This window comes from Schistocerca piceifrons, chromosome 1 (assembly GCF_021461385.2).
Source record: "Schistocerca piceifrons isolate TAMUIC-IGC-003096 chromosome 1, iqSchPice1.1, whole genome shotgun sequence".
NCBI classification, from domain to species: domain Eukaryota; kingdom Metazoa; phylum Arthropoda; class Insecta; order Orthoptera; family Acrididae; genus Schistocerca; species Schistocerca piceifrons.
Window position 1 is genome coordinate 1,072,051,901 of NC_060138.1, and position 14,618 is coordinate 1,072,066,518.

At 39.7% G+C, this 14,618-nt stretch overlaps 1 protein-coding gene across 2 annotated transcripts in view; it reads left to right on the forward strand.

Annotated features, from left to right (window-relative positions):
- Positions 1-14,618, forward strand: part of LOC124797889 (mediator of RNA polymerase II transcription subunit 30-like) — a 93,535-nt gene that overhangs the window by 17,352 nt on the left and 61,565 nt on the right. Inside the window, exon 2 of one of the 2 annotated variants that reach the window (XM_047260996.1) lies at positions 10,861-10,935. The exons of the other annotated variant lie outside the window; for it this stretch is intronic. Coding sequence (XP_047116952.1) covers positions 10,861-10,935 — 75 coding nt within the window. The remainder of the gene's footprint in view (positions 1-10,860; positions 10,936-14,618) is intronic. 2 annotated transcript variants of the gene reach the window in all.

Genomic DNA, 14,618 nt, shown 5'->3' on the forward strand with positions numbered 1-14,618 from the left:
CACCTCACGGAAGTCATTCTCGCTGCTGCTGAATATTCCATCCCTCACCCTACTTCTTCTCCACGTCGCGTACCGGTCCCCTGGTGGACTGCAGCATGTAGAGACGCTTTACGTGCTCGTCGACGTGCTTTACGCACCTTTAAACGCCACCCTACAGTGGCGAATTGTATTAATTATAAACGATTACGTGCTCAGTGTCGTCGTATTATTAAAGAAAGCAAGAAAGCCAGCTGGGCTGCTTTCACAAGCACCTTCAACAGTTTTACTCCTTCTTCTGTTGTCTGGGGTAGCCTGCGCCGGCTATCTGGCACTAAGGTCCACTCCCCAATTTCTGGCTTGAAGGTCGCGAATGAAGTCCTTGTGGCCCCTGAGGCTGTCTCCAATGCCTTCGGCTGCTTTTTCGCAGAGGTTTCGAGCTCCACTCATTGCCACCCTGCCTTCCTCCCCCGCAAACAGGCAGAGGAGGCTAGGCCACCTGACTTCCGCTCCTCGAATTGTGAACGTTATAATGCCCCATTCACCATGCGGGAACTCGAAACCGCACTTGGCCGATCACGGTCCTCCGCTCCAGGGCCTGATTCTATTCATATTCAGATGCTGAAGAACCTTTCTCCTGCGGGTAAAGGTTTTCTTCTTCGTACATACAATCGCATCTGGATTGAGGGACATGTTCCCGCATGCTGGTGCGAGTCTATTGTTGTCCCGATTCCTAAGCCGGGGAAGGACAAGCACTTGCCTTCCAGTTATCGACCTATCTCGCTTACCAGCTGTGTCTCTGTAAAGTGATGGAGCAAATGGTTAACTCTCGATTGGTTTGGCTGCTCGAGTCTCGACGCCTACTTACCAATGTACAATGTGGATTTCGTAGGCACCGCCCTGCTGTTGACCATCTGGTTACCTTGTCGACCTTCATTATGAATAACTTCTTGCGGAAGCGCCCGACTGCGGCTGTGTTCTTTGATTTGGAGAAGGCTTAAGACACCTGTTGGAGGGCGGGCATTCTCCGCACCATGCATACATGGGGCCTTCGCGGTCGCCTCCCTCTTTTTATTCGTTCCTTTTTAATGGATCGACAGTTCAGGGTACGTGTGGGTTCTGTCCTGTCAGACACCTTTCGCCAGGAGAATGGGGTGCCACAGGGCTCGGTTTTGAGCGTCGCTCTCTTCGCCATCGCGATCAATCCAATAATGGATTGCCTCCCAGCTGATGTATCAGGCTCCCTTTTTGTGGACGATTTTACCATCTATTGCAGCGCGCAGTGTACACGTGTCCTGGAGCGCTGTCTTCAGCGTTCTCTTGACCGTCTTTACTCCTGGAGTGTCGCCAATGGCTTCCGTTTTTCTGCCGAGAAGACGGTCTGTATTAACTTCTGGCGCTACAAAGAGTTTCTCCCACCGTCCTTACGACTCGGTCACGTTGCTCTCCCAATCGTGGAGACAACCAAATTTTTAGGCCTTACCTTTGACAGGAAACTTAGCTGGTCTCCACATGTGTCATATTTGGCCGCCCGTTGTACCCGTTCTTTAAATGTCCTCCGTGTTCTCAGTGGTATGTCGTGGGGAGCGGATCGAACCGTCCTACTTCGTCTATATCGGTCGATCGTCCGCTCCAAGCTGGATTATGGGAGCTTCGTATACTCCTCTGCACGGCCATCCATCTTACGCCGCCTCAACTCCATACAACATCGGGGTTTACGACTTGCGATCGGAGCATTTTATACCAGTCCCGTAGAGTCTTCATGCTGACGCTGGCGAATTGCCACTCACCTACCGGCGCGATATACTGCTTTGTCGGTATGCCTGTCGGCTACTGTCAATGCCCGACCATCCGTATTATCGTTCCTTTTTTGACGACTCTCTTGACCGTCAATACGGGTTGTATGTCTCTGCCCTGCTACCCCCTGGAGTTCGCTTTCGTCGCCTCCTTCAACACCTTAATATTTCACTCCCTGCAACCTTTCGAGTGGGCGAGAGCCGCACGCCACCTTGGCTCCAGGCTCAGATCCGCGTTCACCTTGACCTCAGCTCGCTCCCAAAAGAGGTCACCCCCGGTTCGGTCTACCACTCCCGTTTTTTGGAACTTCGTTCGAAGTTCATCAACATGACTTTCATTTATACAGATGGCTCTAAGACCAATGACAGGGTCGGGTGTTCCTTTATTGTCGGGGCACAAAGTTTCAAATACCGGCTCCATGGCCATTGTTCGGTCTTCACAGCTGAGCTCTTTGCCCTCTACCAGGCTGTTCTTTACATCTGCCGCCACCGACATTCTGCTTATGTCATCTGCTCAGATTCCCTGAGCGCCATCCAGAGCCTCAGTGATCCGTACCCGGTTCACCCTTTCGTACACGGGATCCAACGCTCTCTTCAGCAGCTGGTGGACGCCGGTTCTCCGGTTAGCTTTATGTGGGTTCCTGACCATGTCGGTATCCCTGGGAACGAAGCTGCAGATGCCGCGGCCAAGGCTGCGGTCCTCCAGCCTCGGACAGCTTCTTGTTGTGTCCCTTCGTCCGATTTTAGCAGGGTCATTTGTTGGCGCATTGTGTCGCTGTGGCATGCCGATTGGGCTGCACTTACCGACAACAAGCTTCGGGCCTTAAAACCTCTTCCCGTGGCTTGGACGTCCTCCTCACGCCCTTCTCGGCGGGAGGAGGTCGTTTTGGCCCGGTTAAGAATTGGACACTGCCGGTTCAGCCATCGCCATCTGCTGACGGCTGCGCCGGTGCCGTTCTGCCCATGTGGGCACTTGCTGACGGTTAGACACATTTTAATGTCCTGTCCAGATCTTCACACACTGCGCCTCGATCTTAACCTGCCTAATACTTTCGATGCCATTTTAGCGGATGACCCACGAGCAGCTGCTCGTGTTCTTTGTTTTATCAATTTGACAAACCTCGCTACGGACATTTGATGTTGTTTTTTACTCCTATGCCTGTCAGTCTGTCTTTTATCGCGTTTTCCCTTTTAGTTGTTGTTGTCAACTTGTGCTTCGCGGTGCATTCTTAGAGTAGTCAGGGCGCTAATGACCATTGAAGTTGTGCGCCCTAAAACCACAAAAAAAAAAATCTATTGATCAGTTTTCACACTGGTTTCTTCTTCTTCTTCTGCTGCTGCTATACATTTTCCCTCTTCTCCGATAATATTCCGTTGCAATTTAACATCATTCACTACAGCATTTTGAAAGTTTATCGCCTTGCATTTTACGCATGATCGCTGGAGGGATCAGAAATAGAAGAGTAACTATAGAGAATATAAAAACGCTTAATAAAGATGGGTATGAGATAGTAGGAGGACTTCAGAAGTGTTGTGGAATGCGTGTTTTAACAATTTGCTGAATCCAGAGGAAGTAGTGGAGAAAGAGAGACCTATAGAGTGTATATAGGTTGAACCAGAAATGGGGAAAAGATCTAAAGTGTATAGAAGTGTAAGAGATGCTGAACAACATGAGAGGAGGAAAGCCATAGGAGTTGGATGAACTGTGGAAGTGATCAAAGTAGCAAAAGATGTGAGAACACAATGGCTGTATAAAGCTATGAATGTTATACGGAAGTAAGTGAGAGCTCTGAGAGACTGTAAGATGAGAATAATTGTACCTTTCTTTAAGGGATGAAGCCAAAATGATGCAAAAACTATAGAAATGTTACCCTGATTTGCCAGTGTGTGAAACTTTGAGATGATTCTAGAGAGACAAATCTGAATGCTTTGGGCCAGGAAGCTCCACAGTAGAGCCCATATTTACAGTGAGACAACGGCAGCAACAGCACTGAGTGTGAGATATATTCACTGATGGCCTTCCTAGATTCAGAGAAAACCTGCAACATTGTATTCAGAAGTAAAGTTTGGGCGGCACTAAGAAGGAAAGGAGTAAAAAGCAGACTAATAAATCATAAAAGAATATTAGAGAGATGTGTGAGTTGTGAGACACTAAGAAGAGTGAGAACAGGATAGATGATATCGAGAAACAGTCTAAACAAGGTGTTGCACTATCTCCATTATTTTTCATAGTGGTAATGAATGGTACAATCCAAAAGTAGCAAGAGCAATAGGAGACAGGATGACAGCAATGTTGTTTAGGCCTATTAATGATGTACTGGTGTGGGGAAACAGTGAGTAGGAAATAAAGCAGCTGGGTTTTGAGAAGATGATGAACAAGAATGACCAAAAATTTAATACAGAGAGCTCGATAAAACAGAACATCGGGCTACAGTGCATGGACAAATATTTTGTTGCTTATTATATCAGGGTGAAGAAGGCAAAATAATTTGAACCTCACACTAATGAATTATTGTTGAATGCATAAATTAATTAGTAAACAGTTTTAAAATGTCAGTTAAGACAATTTGTTGGTTGGAAGTCACAAATATGTATGATTCCATTTGGTTACAGTGGGTATTTATTAAGTAGCGAATGCAGTATGTGCAAAATCCTCGACATTAAATTTTAAATGTGAAGTGTAACTCCTAACATTTTTAAGTTCTTTTTGATGCCGTGATATAATAATTGGTTGATAATATTTTAGTATTTTGTATTGAAATAATTTATTTGTATTTTTGTTGCTTTCATAAAAATTCTTTGTATGTTTACTGGATGATTTGCACACTTAACTCATTTTCAGAGGAAGAAATATTGTAGCTTCTCAAAGGTGACATGTCTGATCTAGACTTTGACATTTATGATGGGGAGAAGATACCAAAAATGCTTAGCAACAGAACCCTGTTACATCAGTACAGTTTAAGGACTGGTTCTTGACATGGTTGAAATTGTGGACGCTCAAGGCAGTGTTGGAGATGATGATCCTTTGGTTTGAAGATGGTTAGTTAATGGTCGAAACCATGCAGCATATTATTTGGCTCACAAGTAAAGGTACCCAGCAGTGGGATCAGTTTTTGACTCTATCTGTACGGTTATGCAGATTAAGATCACAGGTATCACACCCTGCAGCCGTTTACCGTGGTGGGTCCTCATTTGCGAGCAAGTGACAGAAAAAGAATTTCAGAATTTCGTGTGACACTAAATAGTGTTAAATAGTTGCATCAAGTAGTCTGGTTGTGCAGTGTAGTGGGTAGCATAGTAGTTCAACATGTAGAAAGTTGTGGGTTCAATTCTTACCAGGTGCAATAAATTTTTTTATTTTTAAATCTTTGTCAAAATGACTTTGATCACTGTTTTTATCCAGTTAATTGATTTAAATGTAATTCTTTTATTTCCATTCCTTTGGCACATCATTTTTATCACAATATCAACTTCTTTGTTTGATCTCATTTTTTCCATCCTTTTTCCATTTGAAATCTATGTTGATGTGTATTTTAAATTAATATTATTTATTAATTTAGATTTAGTTTCTTTTATTTCATCACTCTGTTTTTTTCATCCACATTATTGCATTCATCATCTATTTCTTATTTTGTTTGAATTTTAATATACTTACAGACTTTTTTTTTCAGTCTTCATCTGATTTATTTTGTCCATTGCGCCATGGGTATTTAGTTTACAGTTAAATGTTTGTATGATTACCATGCAAAAAAATGCACATTTGGAAACGAAAAACACATTTTTCAGACCACTGCACAGTCAATATAAGTAGTTTTTGTGCTCTTTCATTTCTTAACTGATAGATCAGAATTTTCAAATAATTGAATGTTATAATAGATGAACATGATTAACTCATATTTGCAGTAATTCCAGTTAGAAAAAGAATGAAACAAATGGAAAGATCATACAGTGATTAAAACAAAGACAAAGGAGTAGAAATAAAAAAAATTACATTTAAACCATTTAATGGAATAAAAATAATGACCCATATCATTTCAGTAAAGATTTAAAAGTAAAAGAATTTATTGCATGTGATGAAATTCTTACACACAACTTCTTGCATGTGAAGCTATTATCTTATCCATTACACCATACCAACAGATTACATAACTCGAAATCCTGAAACTTTTCCAGTCAGTTACTCACAAATGAGGGTCCACCAGGGTGAATGGCTGTGGGATATCATACCTGGTACATACAGCTACATCACTGTAGGTTTGATTTCAAAGTTGATCCCACTCCTGGGGACCTCTCCTTGTGAAAAGAATGGATGAGAGAATGTCCAGGAAGATGCACAAGCTTAAGATGGAGTCAGACTCTCACGTGGAAGGGGCTAAAAGGAGTGGAAGCAAGCTTTTGGAAGAGAGGAGAAGACAGGGCCAGTGCAGTGATGTACAAGTGGTGGGAAGATGGAGAAGATGAAGCAGTTGGTATTGCAACCAAACGCTGCCATTTAGGGGGAAACTATTAAAGATGTTGATGGTGTAGATATTTAATCAGTATAGTAGATAGATTTTGATCATAATCTCACATTAATGACAACACAGCTAAAACATCAGAAAAGGATAAGGAGAAAAGTAACTTGTCCATACTTTGTGGTTAAAGTAGTGGCTCACTTAAGATTGCCATTATAAGATAATGCTGCTCACACACACACACACAAAATATACATTTTCTCTGAGGGTAGGACAAGTAGTTGGCCATGGCCTTGCTGAATGAACCAACCTGGTATTTGCCTGAAATGATTTAAGAAAGTCGCAGGAAACCTAAATAAGAATGGACGATGGATCAGACTCAATCTTGCAAGTGAGGTCAGTGTCTTAACAACTGCACTGTGTCATTTGGCAGGTCCATTTTGTTCAGTGTTCCTTTGATCACACAAAATCTGCACCAGGTAACTTCTATTATAAAATTTAGTTGTGGATTGCATCACTGCACAAAGTGTGGATACCTGTGGTTGACCTCGTCGTGTATGTACTGCTGTGCTCTTTCTACTGCCTTAAATCTGGTCAGAAAACTTGACTCTGGGCTTGTCTACATGCTACTATGCCCATTGTACACATTGCTTTCAGTTCATCTGGAAAGCAGTCAACATCCTCCCATTATGGGTGAGATGAACTCAGGAGAATGAGATATTACTGTCATGTCATGCACAGCAGATCTTGACACATGATGTATGTCTAAATTATTAGTGTGGTCATGTATTGTAATGTAATAGGTATTGCAGTTTTCCTCTTTCAACACCTAATCTGAGTCATCTATGTAATTTTTACTTGAGCGGTGTGGATTACTTATGAAGCATGTTCGAGCTGTCTGAAATGGAGCACATGATGTTTCCTCACTCACAAAATTGGATAACTATTGTTGTGGAATAAATTGGACATTAACTTCCTTTAGTCACCTGATAAAAATGTAATGTCATAAATACGTCAGTGTGGTGCCAACAGGAATGAAAATACACTACTTAATTTCTCATACATTTCAGTTTCAACGTTACATATTATTCTTGTTTGCCTGGAAACATGACAGAAGACAGATAATTTTAATATGTAGCTCCTGAGGTACTGTACTATAGATATTTTTTCACCATAAATAATACTGTAATTTTATTGAACTGTGGTCAGGTCATTTCTTGAGGTTCAGATATAGTTATCCCCCCCTCCCCAGAATTTTTGTGGATAATCCATGTAGTGTTTTAATATAGTTATGAAAGTTCTGGCAGAATGAAATAATAAAGGAGACCATTCACCGAATAGTGGAAGTGTTGAAGTTGGCAGGCACACAAAAAAGAACAAAAGCTTTACTGTCTTTAGGAAGAAATCATTTGAGCTAGAGTGCACGCTCCCGTATTTGCATGATCAAAACCTGTACACCTACATAGATGACACAAATCATGGGATACCTCCTAATATTTTCGGACTTTCTGCCCAGCTTAGTGCAGCAACTCGATGTGGCGTGGACTCATCAAGTCATTGGAAGTCCCCTGCAGAAGTAATGAGCCATGCTATCACTATAGCTGTCAATAATTGTGAGACTGTTTCCGCTTCACGTTTATGTGCATGAACTAACCTCACAATTGTGTCCCATAAATGTTTGATGTGATTCTTGTTGCGCGTTCAGATCATTCGCTCAAATTGTGCAGAATGTTCTTCAAACCAATCACCAACCACAGTGGTCTGTGACAGTGCACTGTCACCCATAAAAATGCCATTATTGAATGGCTGCATACGATCTCAAAGTAGTACTCTGGTGAGTGAGTGGTTCAGTTGGACCTGAGCATCCAGTCTATTCCCTGTGAACCCAATGCACACCATTATGGAGCCACTGTCAGCTTGCACAGTCCTTTTATGACAGCCAGGGTCCATGGCTTCATGGGGCCTGCACCACACTCCAAACCTACTGTTGGCTCTTGCCAACTAATATTGGGACTCATCTTACCATGCTACAGTTTTCCAGTTGTCTGGGGTGCAACAAAGTGCTGCAGACGATATCCTGCTGTTAGAAAAGGCACTTGGGTAGGTTCTCTGCTGCCACAGCCTATTAATCCCAAATTTTGCCCCTCTGTCCTAATGGACATGTCAGTTGTAAATCCTACGTTGATGTCTGTGGTTATTTCAGTGAAGGCTGTCAGCTGCTGCATTGTCTGTGGTGAGAGATAATGTCTCAAATTTGATATTCTTGGCACATTCTAGACACTGTGGATCATAGAATATTGAACTCCTAACATTTTCTGAAATGGAATTTCCCATGTGTCTATCTCCAGCTAATGTTCCCATTCAAAGTCTGTTAATTCCCATTGTGAGGCTCTAATCACTTGTGAAACCTTAGTCACCTGAGTACAAATGACAGCTCTGCCAATGCACTGCTCCTTTATACATTGTATGTGTGATACTACTGCCATTTGTATTATGTGCACATCTCTACCCCATGACTTCTGTCACCTCAGTGTACATTGTGCTGGATGTCAGTGTGTTAACACACATTTGGCTCTCCTCATAAAATTTTCTTCTGCCGTTTCCCCCCCCCCCTCCTCTTTTAATATTTTTCTCTTCGTCTCTCTACCTCCCCCCCCCCTCCCTCTCTTCTCCCGTCTCCTTGAAAAAAGTGTTCTTATTTGTTTTGGAGATCAGATTGAAACTTAAAATTTGTTTACTCCATATATCCATTAATTGCAGCTGTAGTTGAAATGTGCTATTTGTCTTGGATGATATTTATTGAGAACTGATTGATTGTGATATGGGTCATATTTATTGTAAGTTACGATGTGCAATTCATAACTTAACAATTTTTGTAATAAAGTTTAATTTTCTTTTAATGTGTGATGAGATGGTTTGATAGTCTTCCTCATTTTTTTCTTTTCTTTAAAAACTTTACTTATCAAGGGATCTCGTGATCAGTTAGCCGATAGTGCCAGAAGTCTACTTTTAGAAACTAAATGTTACATCTAAAATATATATTTTATGAAGAGAGAATTGTTTCAGTGTTTCCTCTAATTGGAAATATGGTTTATGTAATTGAAAATGTTGTTTCTGAGTGTTGGTTCCATGTTGTTTCTCCTTCCTCCTTCATTTCTTTTGATTGTATTAATTACTCTTTGGTTCTAGGTTTTGAAACACATAACTTGTCCGTCAGTATAATGTAGTGACACAAATGGTTTACTGTGGTTAAACAAGTAATTTAACAGCTGTATTTCACAGAATGTTAAATAGATCTCTATTTCAAGCTGTGCGCTCAGTTAACATAGAAAGCACATCTCTTGGATGTTTTACACATTCTTCCACATTTTAAGCATTTGTCTCCAAAAATATTTTTGTAGTAGCACAATAAAAGTATTAGGCCTACATTTTTGCACTATTAAATTTAATTATGTCTGTTTAGTTCCAATTTAGCATCACAGATTACAACTTTCTGCTTTGTTTTTATTTCATAGTTATTGTGCCAATCAACAATGATTTACATTTACTTACATTTATATTTGTAATATAATATTACGTATAAAAAAAATCTACTTATCACGTGGCAGCAGGACAATGCACATAAGATATTCCATGTGTGTTTTTCCTGCCATTGCCTCTTGAGTAGATTTTTTTTTGTCTATGCAATTGTATTACATTTTCAAACAGTAATTATTTTGGTGATTCTTCAGTTTGTAGGTGTACCGTTTCATGACGAAATTAATTGAGCATTACTGAAACTGTGGGGCATATGTGCCCTTTCCTATTAACCAGTATCTACACAGCAGCCCAATCATGCAGTTTACAAGTTTTATCACATTGATAATGGCTAACATCAGTTTAAAACCAGTTGTCAAAAGCCAAGCAAACTCTTGACAGTTTCACAACTCTGCAGGATCTCTAACATGAAATACCCAAAGTGAAATGTGTGTGAATGTTTGAGTTACTAAAGCTGACAAGTATGTGTAAACCATAAGATTTATGATTGTGAAAGTTTGTCTGTGATTGTAAACGCTTATTTATTGACCCATGTAAACAGGGAGTGTGTGTGTGTGTGTGTGTGTGTGTGTGTGTGTGTGTGTGTAGGTAGGTGAGGGTTACTGCGGCAGTTTGTGCAGAGAGAGAGAGAGAGAGAGAGAGAGAGAGAGAGAGAGAGAGAGATACATGGCTACACTCTTTCTCTATGTTCCATGCTGTTACAAAGTTTTAACTTTTTAAATAAATTATCTGGAGACATGTAGAGCAGTCATTTATGATTTGTCTCTTAATGAATGTTTGCACTTTCTGTCTAAAAGTCATTGTATGATTCGTGGCACTTAGTAAATTGTCTTGCATGTTTGTATAAGGCACATTACACATCATGAATATATGTTATGGTAAAAGTACATGTTGTTCCATGCCAAAAGATTATCCATGAAAGTTGTGCTGTGGAGCAGAAATAAAGTTGAAATGATTTTTGTACCTTTGCATAATGAAGGAAATAAAAATGCGCATATGTATTGAGCTATAATCTTCGGGCATTGCAAACTGTGCTTTCACCATATATCACCATTGTCATGTGATGTCTGAGAGCATTTTATTTCCTCTCTGTCCAGATATGAATGTTCTATCAGAATGGAAAATGTTGTGTGCAGGACATGTGGAGCACATGCCCCTGCAAAATCCTGAAGTTAAGTATAATAGCCAGCCATTTTGAGGTCTTGCTTTAGGTTATCATGTAGTGTATTTGAAATAAAAGTTAGTTTTATATTTTCTCCAATTTACGTAATACCACTTTGTGAGGCAGATGTAACATTTTTGTAGTTTGATCTTATCGTAGTATTCCTGTTATCTTTGTTACTCTACATGTTTCTGAGTTTAGGCTCAATTTTTGTTTTAATTTTTTTTCTGCCTCATAAATGGTCACCTGCACTGGCACTATGAAGGTATTTCACAATGAAATGAAATATCACCATTCACACTGGAACAAAATTGAGTAACGTAAACATACAGTGTACCTCGTGTCTCCATCTTGAAATTGTAATAGTTGTTCTTCTAAATAACAGAAGAAAGATGATAGAGAGCTTACATAATCTTTTTGTTACAGTTTCAGGATATCAAAATTTATGAAGTTCAAAGATATGAGAAACACACTTTACTCTTTTCACAGATTGGTGATATTTCTTTCTGTTTGATAACATTCATTATCCATATAGTAGCTAATGAATGACATTTTGAAAATCATCAAAATATTCTATTTTTGAAGATAATTTTCTTTCTGCAACTAGTTTTTGCCAATGCCCATTGTGTGTGTGTGTGTGTGTGTGTGTGTGTGTGTGTGTGTGTAAAATTGCTCACATTTGTTATGAGGGAGAATCATAATACTCAAGGCTGAAAACCATTCACTCCCCCAACCTTACATACAGTTAGATTTGAAAAAGAAGTGAATTGCTTCATATGAAATAATTGGTAGAGGGGTCACATTATATCATGGATATTTATGATAGTTAACAGCTAATGATAATGATGCTAAGCCACAGTTTCTTCAGAATAGATATTCAGTATATCATGCCTTTATTTACCATAGTTTTCCAGACCAATATGGTGTTAAAATGATTACAGTAGTTCCTTCTTTGTCATTGAGTAAAACCTTGGAGTGAATTATTTCACACTGGAAAATAACTTTTGATATTACTGTTTGCTCCTTTAAGTATGAAAACAGTTTTTTTCTTATCTTTCAAATCAGGAGTTACATAGGTGTCAAAAAATTGAAGATTGGTAACATACATGTTAGGACATAAGGTATGAACCCGACATGAACATTTAACGTAATTTTTTTTTTCTAACTGGTGACTTGTCTGTTTACATTATGTGCGATGAAGGACAAGGATGAAAATGAACTTGCCTATATTATGTAGACTATAGCCAGCATGATGTCGTCAGGCTGTGGGCAGTTAACTGATCTTGGCAGTGTGCAAGGCATTATAAAATTCTCTTGACATTGCTTTCAGAAATGCAGTTCGGAAGGAATTTTTTATTACATTCATCTGCAGGCCAGACAGATTTGAGATTCTGGGCTTGCTCAAAAACATTTCAAAATATTTTCTTTGCTCATTTTCTGTTTGGGTTACAATGATGAGATTAACTACTCGTATGTATTACTTCAAGCATAATGCCAGCTGTCTTGACATCTTACACATGTAATTTTCAAATATGCAGAAGCATATTGGGTTTGTAAGGTGGTATTCTGGGAGGAAGGGTTGAATAGCCAGCAGTGAAAGACTCCTGAGAACTTTTGGCAAGCAGTTAGCACACATGAAGTGCTTCCCAGAAGGTGGCCATAAACTTGCATATCTGTGAAGTGATGAAAGTGCACTGTGGATCATAAACTAAGCATCAAATCTGTACAGTGCATTGTTAGTATACCATAGTTGAGTGTTCCTATTAATTTTATGAAAAAGTTTGTGGTAGTTTTGCTGGCACAGGAGTTTTAAACATTCTTTGCCAGTAAGTTTCTTTGTAACATTGGTGTTAACATGTTGGCACCAGATTGTGACAAAATAATTTGTGAATTATAGCAAGAAAATTGACTCTGTGGTTCAAATGATCAGTAATATTAGATTCTAACTGGTGGCTCCCATGAACACTTACATAATTACGTAACACATCTAAGCCAAGTACTGCATTATTTTATTTGCTTCCCAAGATCTGTAAAATTGTCCATCATGCCTGTTATATTTAATTCTTGTTGGAGCATCAAATTGTCTCTTGACCCTTGTTTTCAGTGCCTGAAACCTTAGTAATACCAGGTGCTTAATCAATTCAAACTCTGCCCTGCATCACATATAAGTCATTCTGGTGTCTCTTGTGGTCATCTTTAGCAACTCTTGTACTCACGTATGTATAAATTCTGTCTGCCAGCAAGTAACTTTTTCACTCCCAATACATAACAGTGCATGGCAAAATTCATCTTTCTAATTTAATCAGTTTCATCATTGCTGATGTTTTGAAGACCAGTCATGTAAATAAGACCAGGTCCACAGCCATGGGAACCTAGATGGTACCTGTTCTTTGGTAACTGAAGTAGTTTCTCTGCAGTTCTGATTTGGTTCTAACACTATACTATACTCATTCACATATCACTGTGTCAACAGCCAGAGGTTGAAAATGAAGTGTTTATCAGGATACCAGCGTTCGTCACGATACCAGTATAGATTTTTCCCCTATTATGTAAAATGATCATGGCCTCTATTTATCAACTTTTGGACGTAGCTTGTTTTATTGCTCAACTATCTGATATGAGTTGTACTCTGAGAATGGTCTGTATTTCACACAGAAATGGAACACCCTTCTTCTTCCAATTTCCACATAATTTATGTAAATTAATATTCTCCCAGCCTCATAGTCTGATGAAATTGTCAGTCCCACCACACACCACACTTTCCATTGTTTGTATTACCTCTATTTGTGTGTATATCCCCCTTTGTATGTAATTAGTCTGCACGTTGTTGCTGATCTCATTGCAAAACTTGCCTATGTATAATGTCACTTTATTTGCTAACATTACTCAGATCCCCACTTATCAAGACCTACGTTATATATAGCAGGAATAGTGATATTTGAAGATACATATGACAGGTAGTCACAGTACATAGTGCTTTTAGAGTGGAGGTTTTAATGTGTTGCAGAGTGACCGGCTTCTCCTTTTTATTCTCATGGTCAGCTGACTATGGTAATCTGCTCTCCTGTTTTTATCTCTTCTACATGTTCCTTGCGCCTCTCTGTAGTTTTCTTGTCTGATTTTGTCCATTTTAGTTTTTGTTGCCCTTCTATAATTCTTGTGGTTTTCTGCTTTCTTCCAGCTGTGTTTTGAATATCTCAATTATTTTACTCCCACCCTTGTGGAATTATTTTAACTGGAATGAGGGACCAATGACACAAGTTTTCTTCCTCTCCCCCCTCTTTTAAACCATACAATCATAGTAAACAGTAAACTTGTTCTGAAGCATACTCCATGTTGTTGTTGTTGTTGTTGTTGTTGTCGTTGTGGTCTTCAGTCCTGAGACTGGTTTGATGCAGCTCTCCATGCTACTCTATCCTGTGCAAGCTTTTTCATCTCCCAGTACCTACAGCAACCTACATCCTTCTGAATCTGCTTAGTGTATTCATCTCTTGGTCTCCCCCTACGATTTTTACCCTCCACGCTGCCCTCCAATACTAAATTGGTGATCCCTTGACGCCTCAGAACATGTCCTACCAACCGATCCCTTCTTCTGGTCAAGTTGTGCCACAAACTTCTCTTCTCCCCAATCCTATTCAATACTTCCTCATTAGTTATGTGATCTACCCATCTAATCTTCAGCATTCTTCTGTA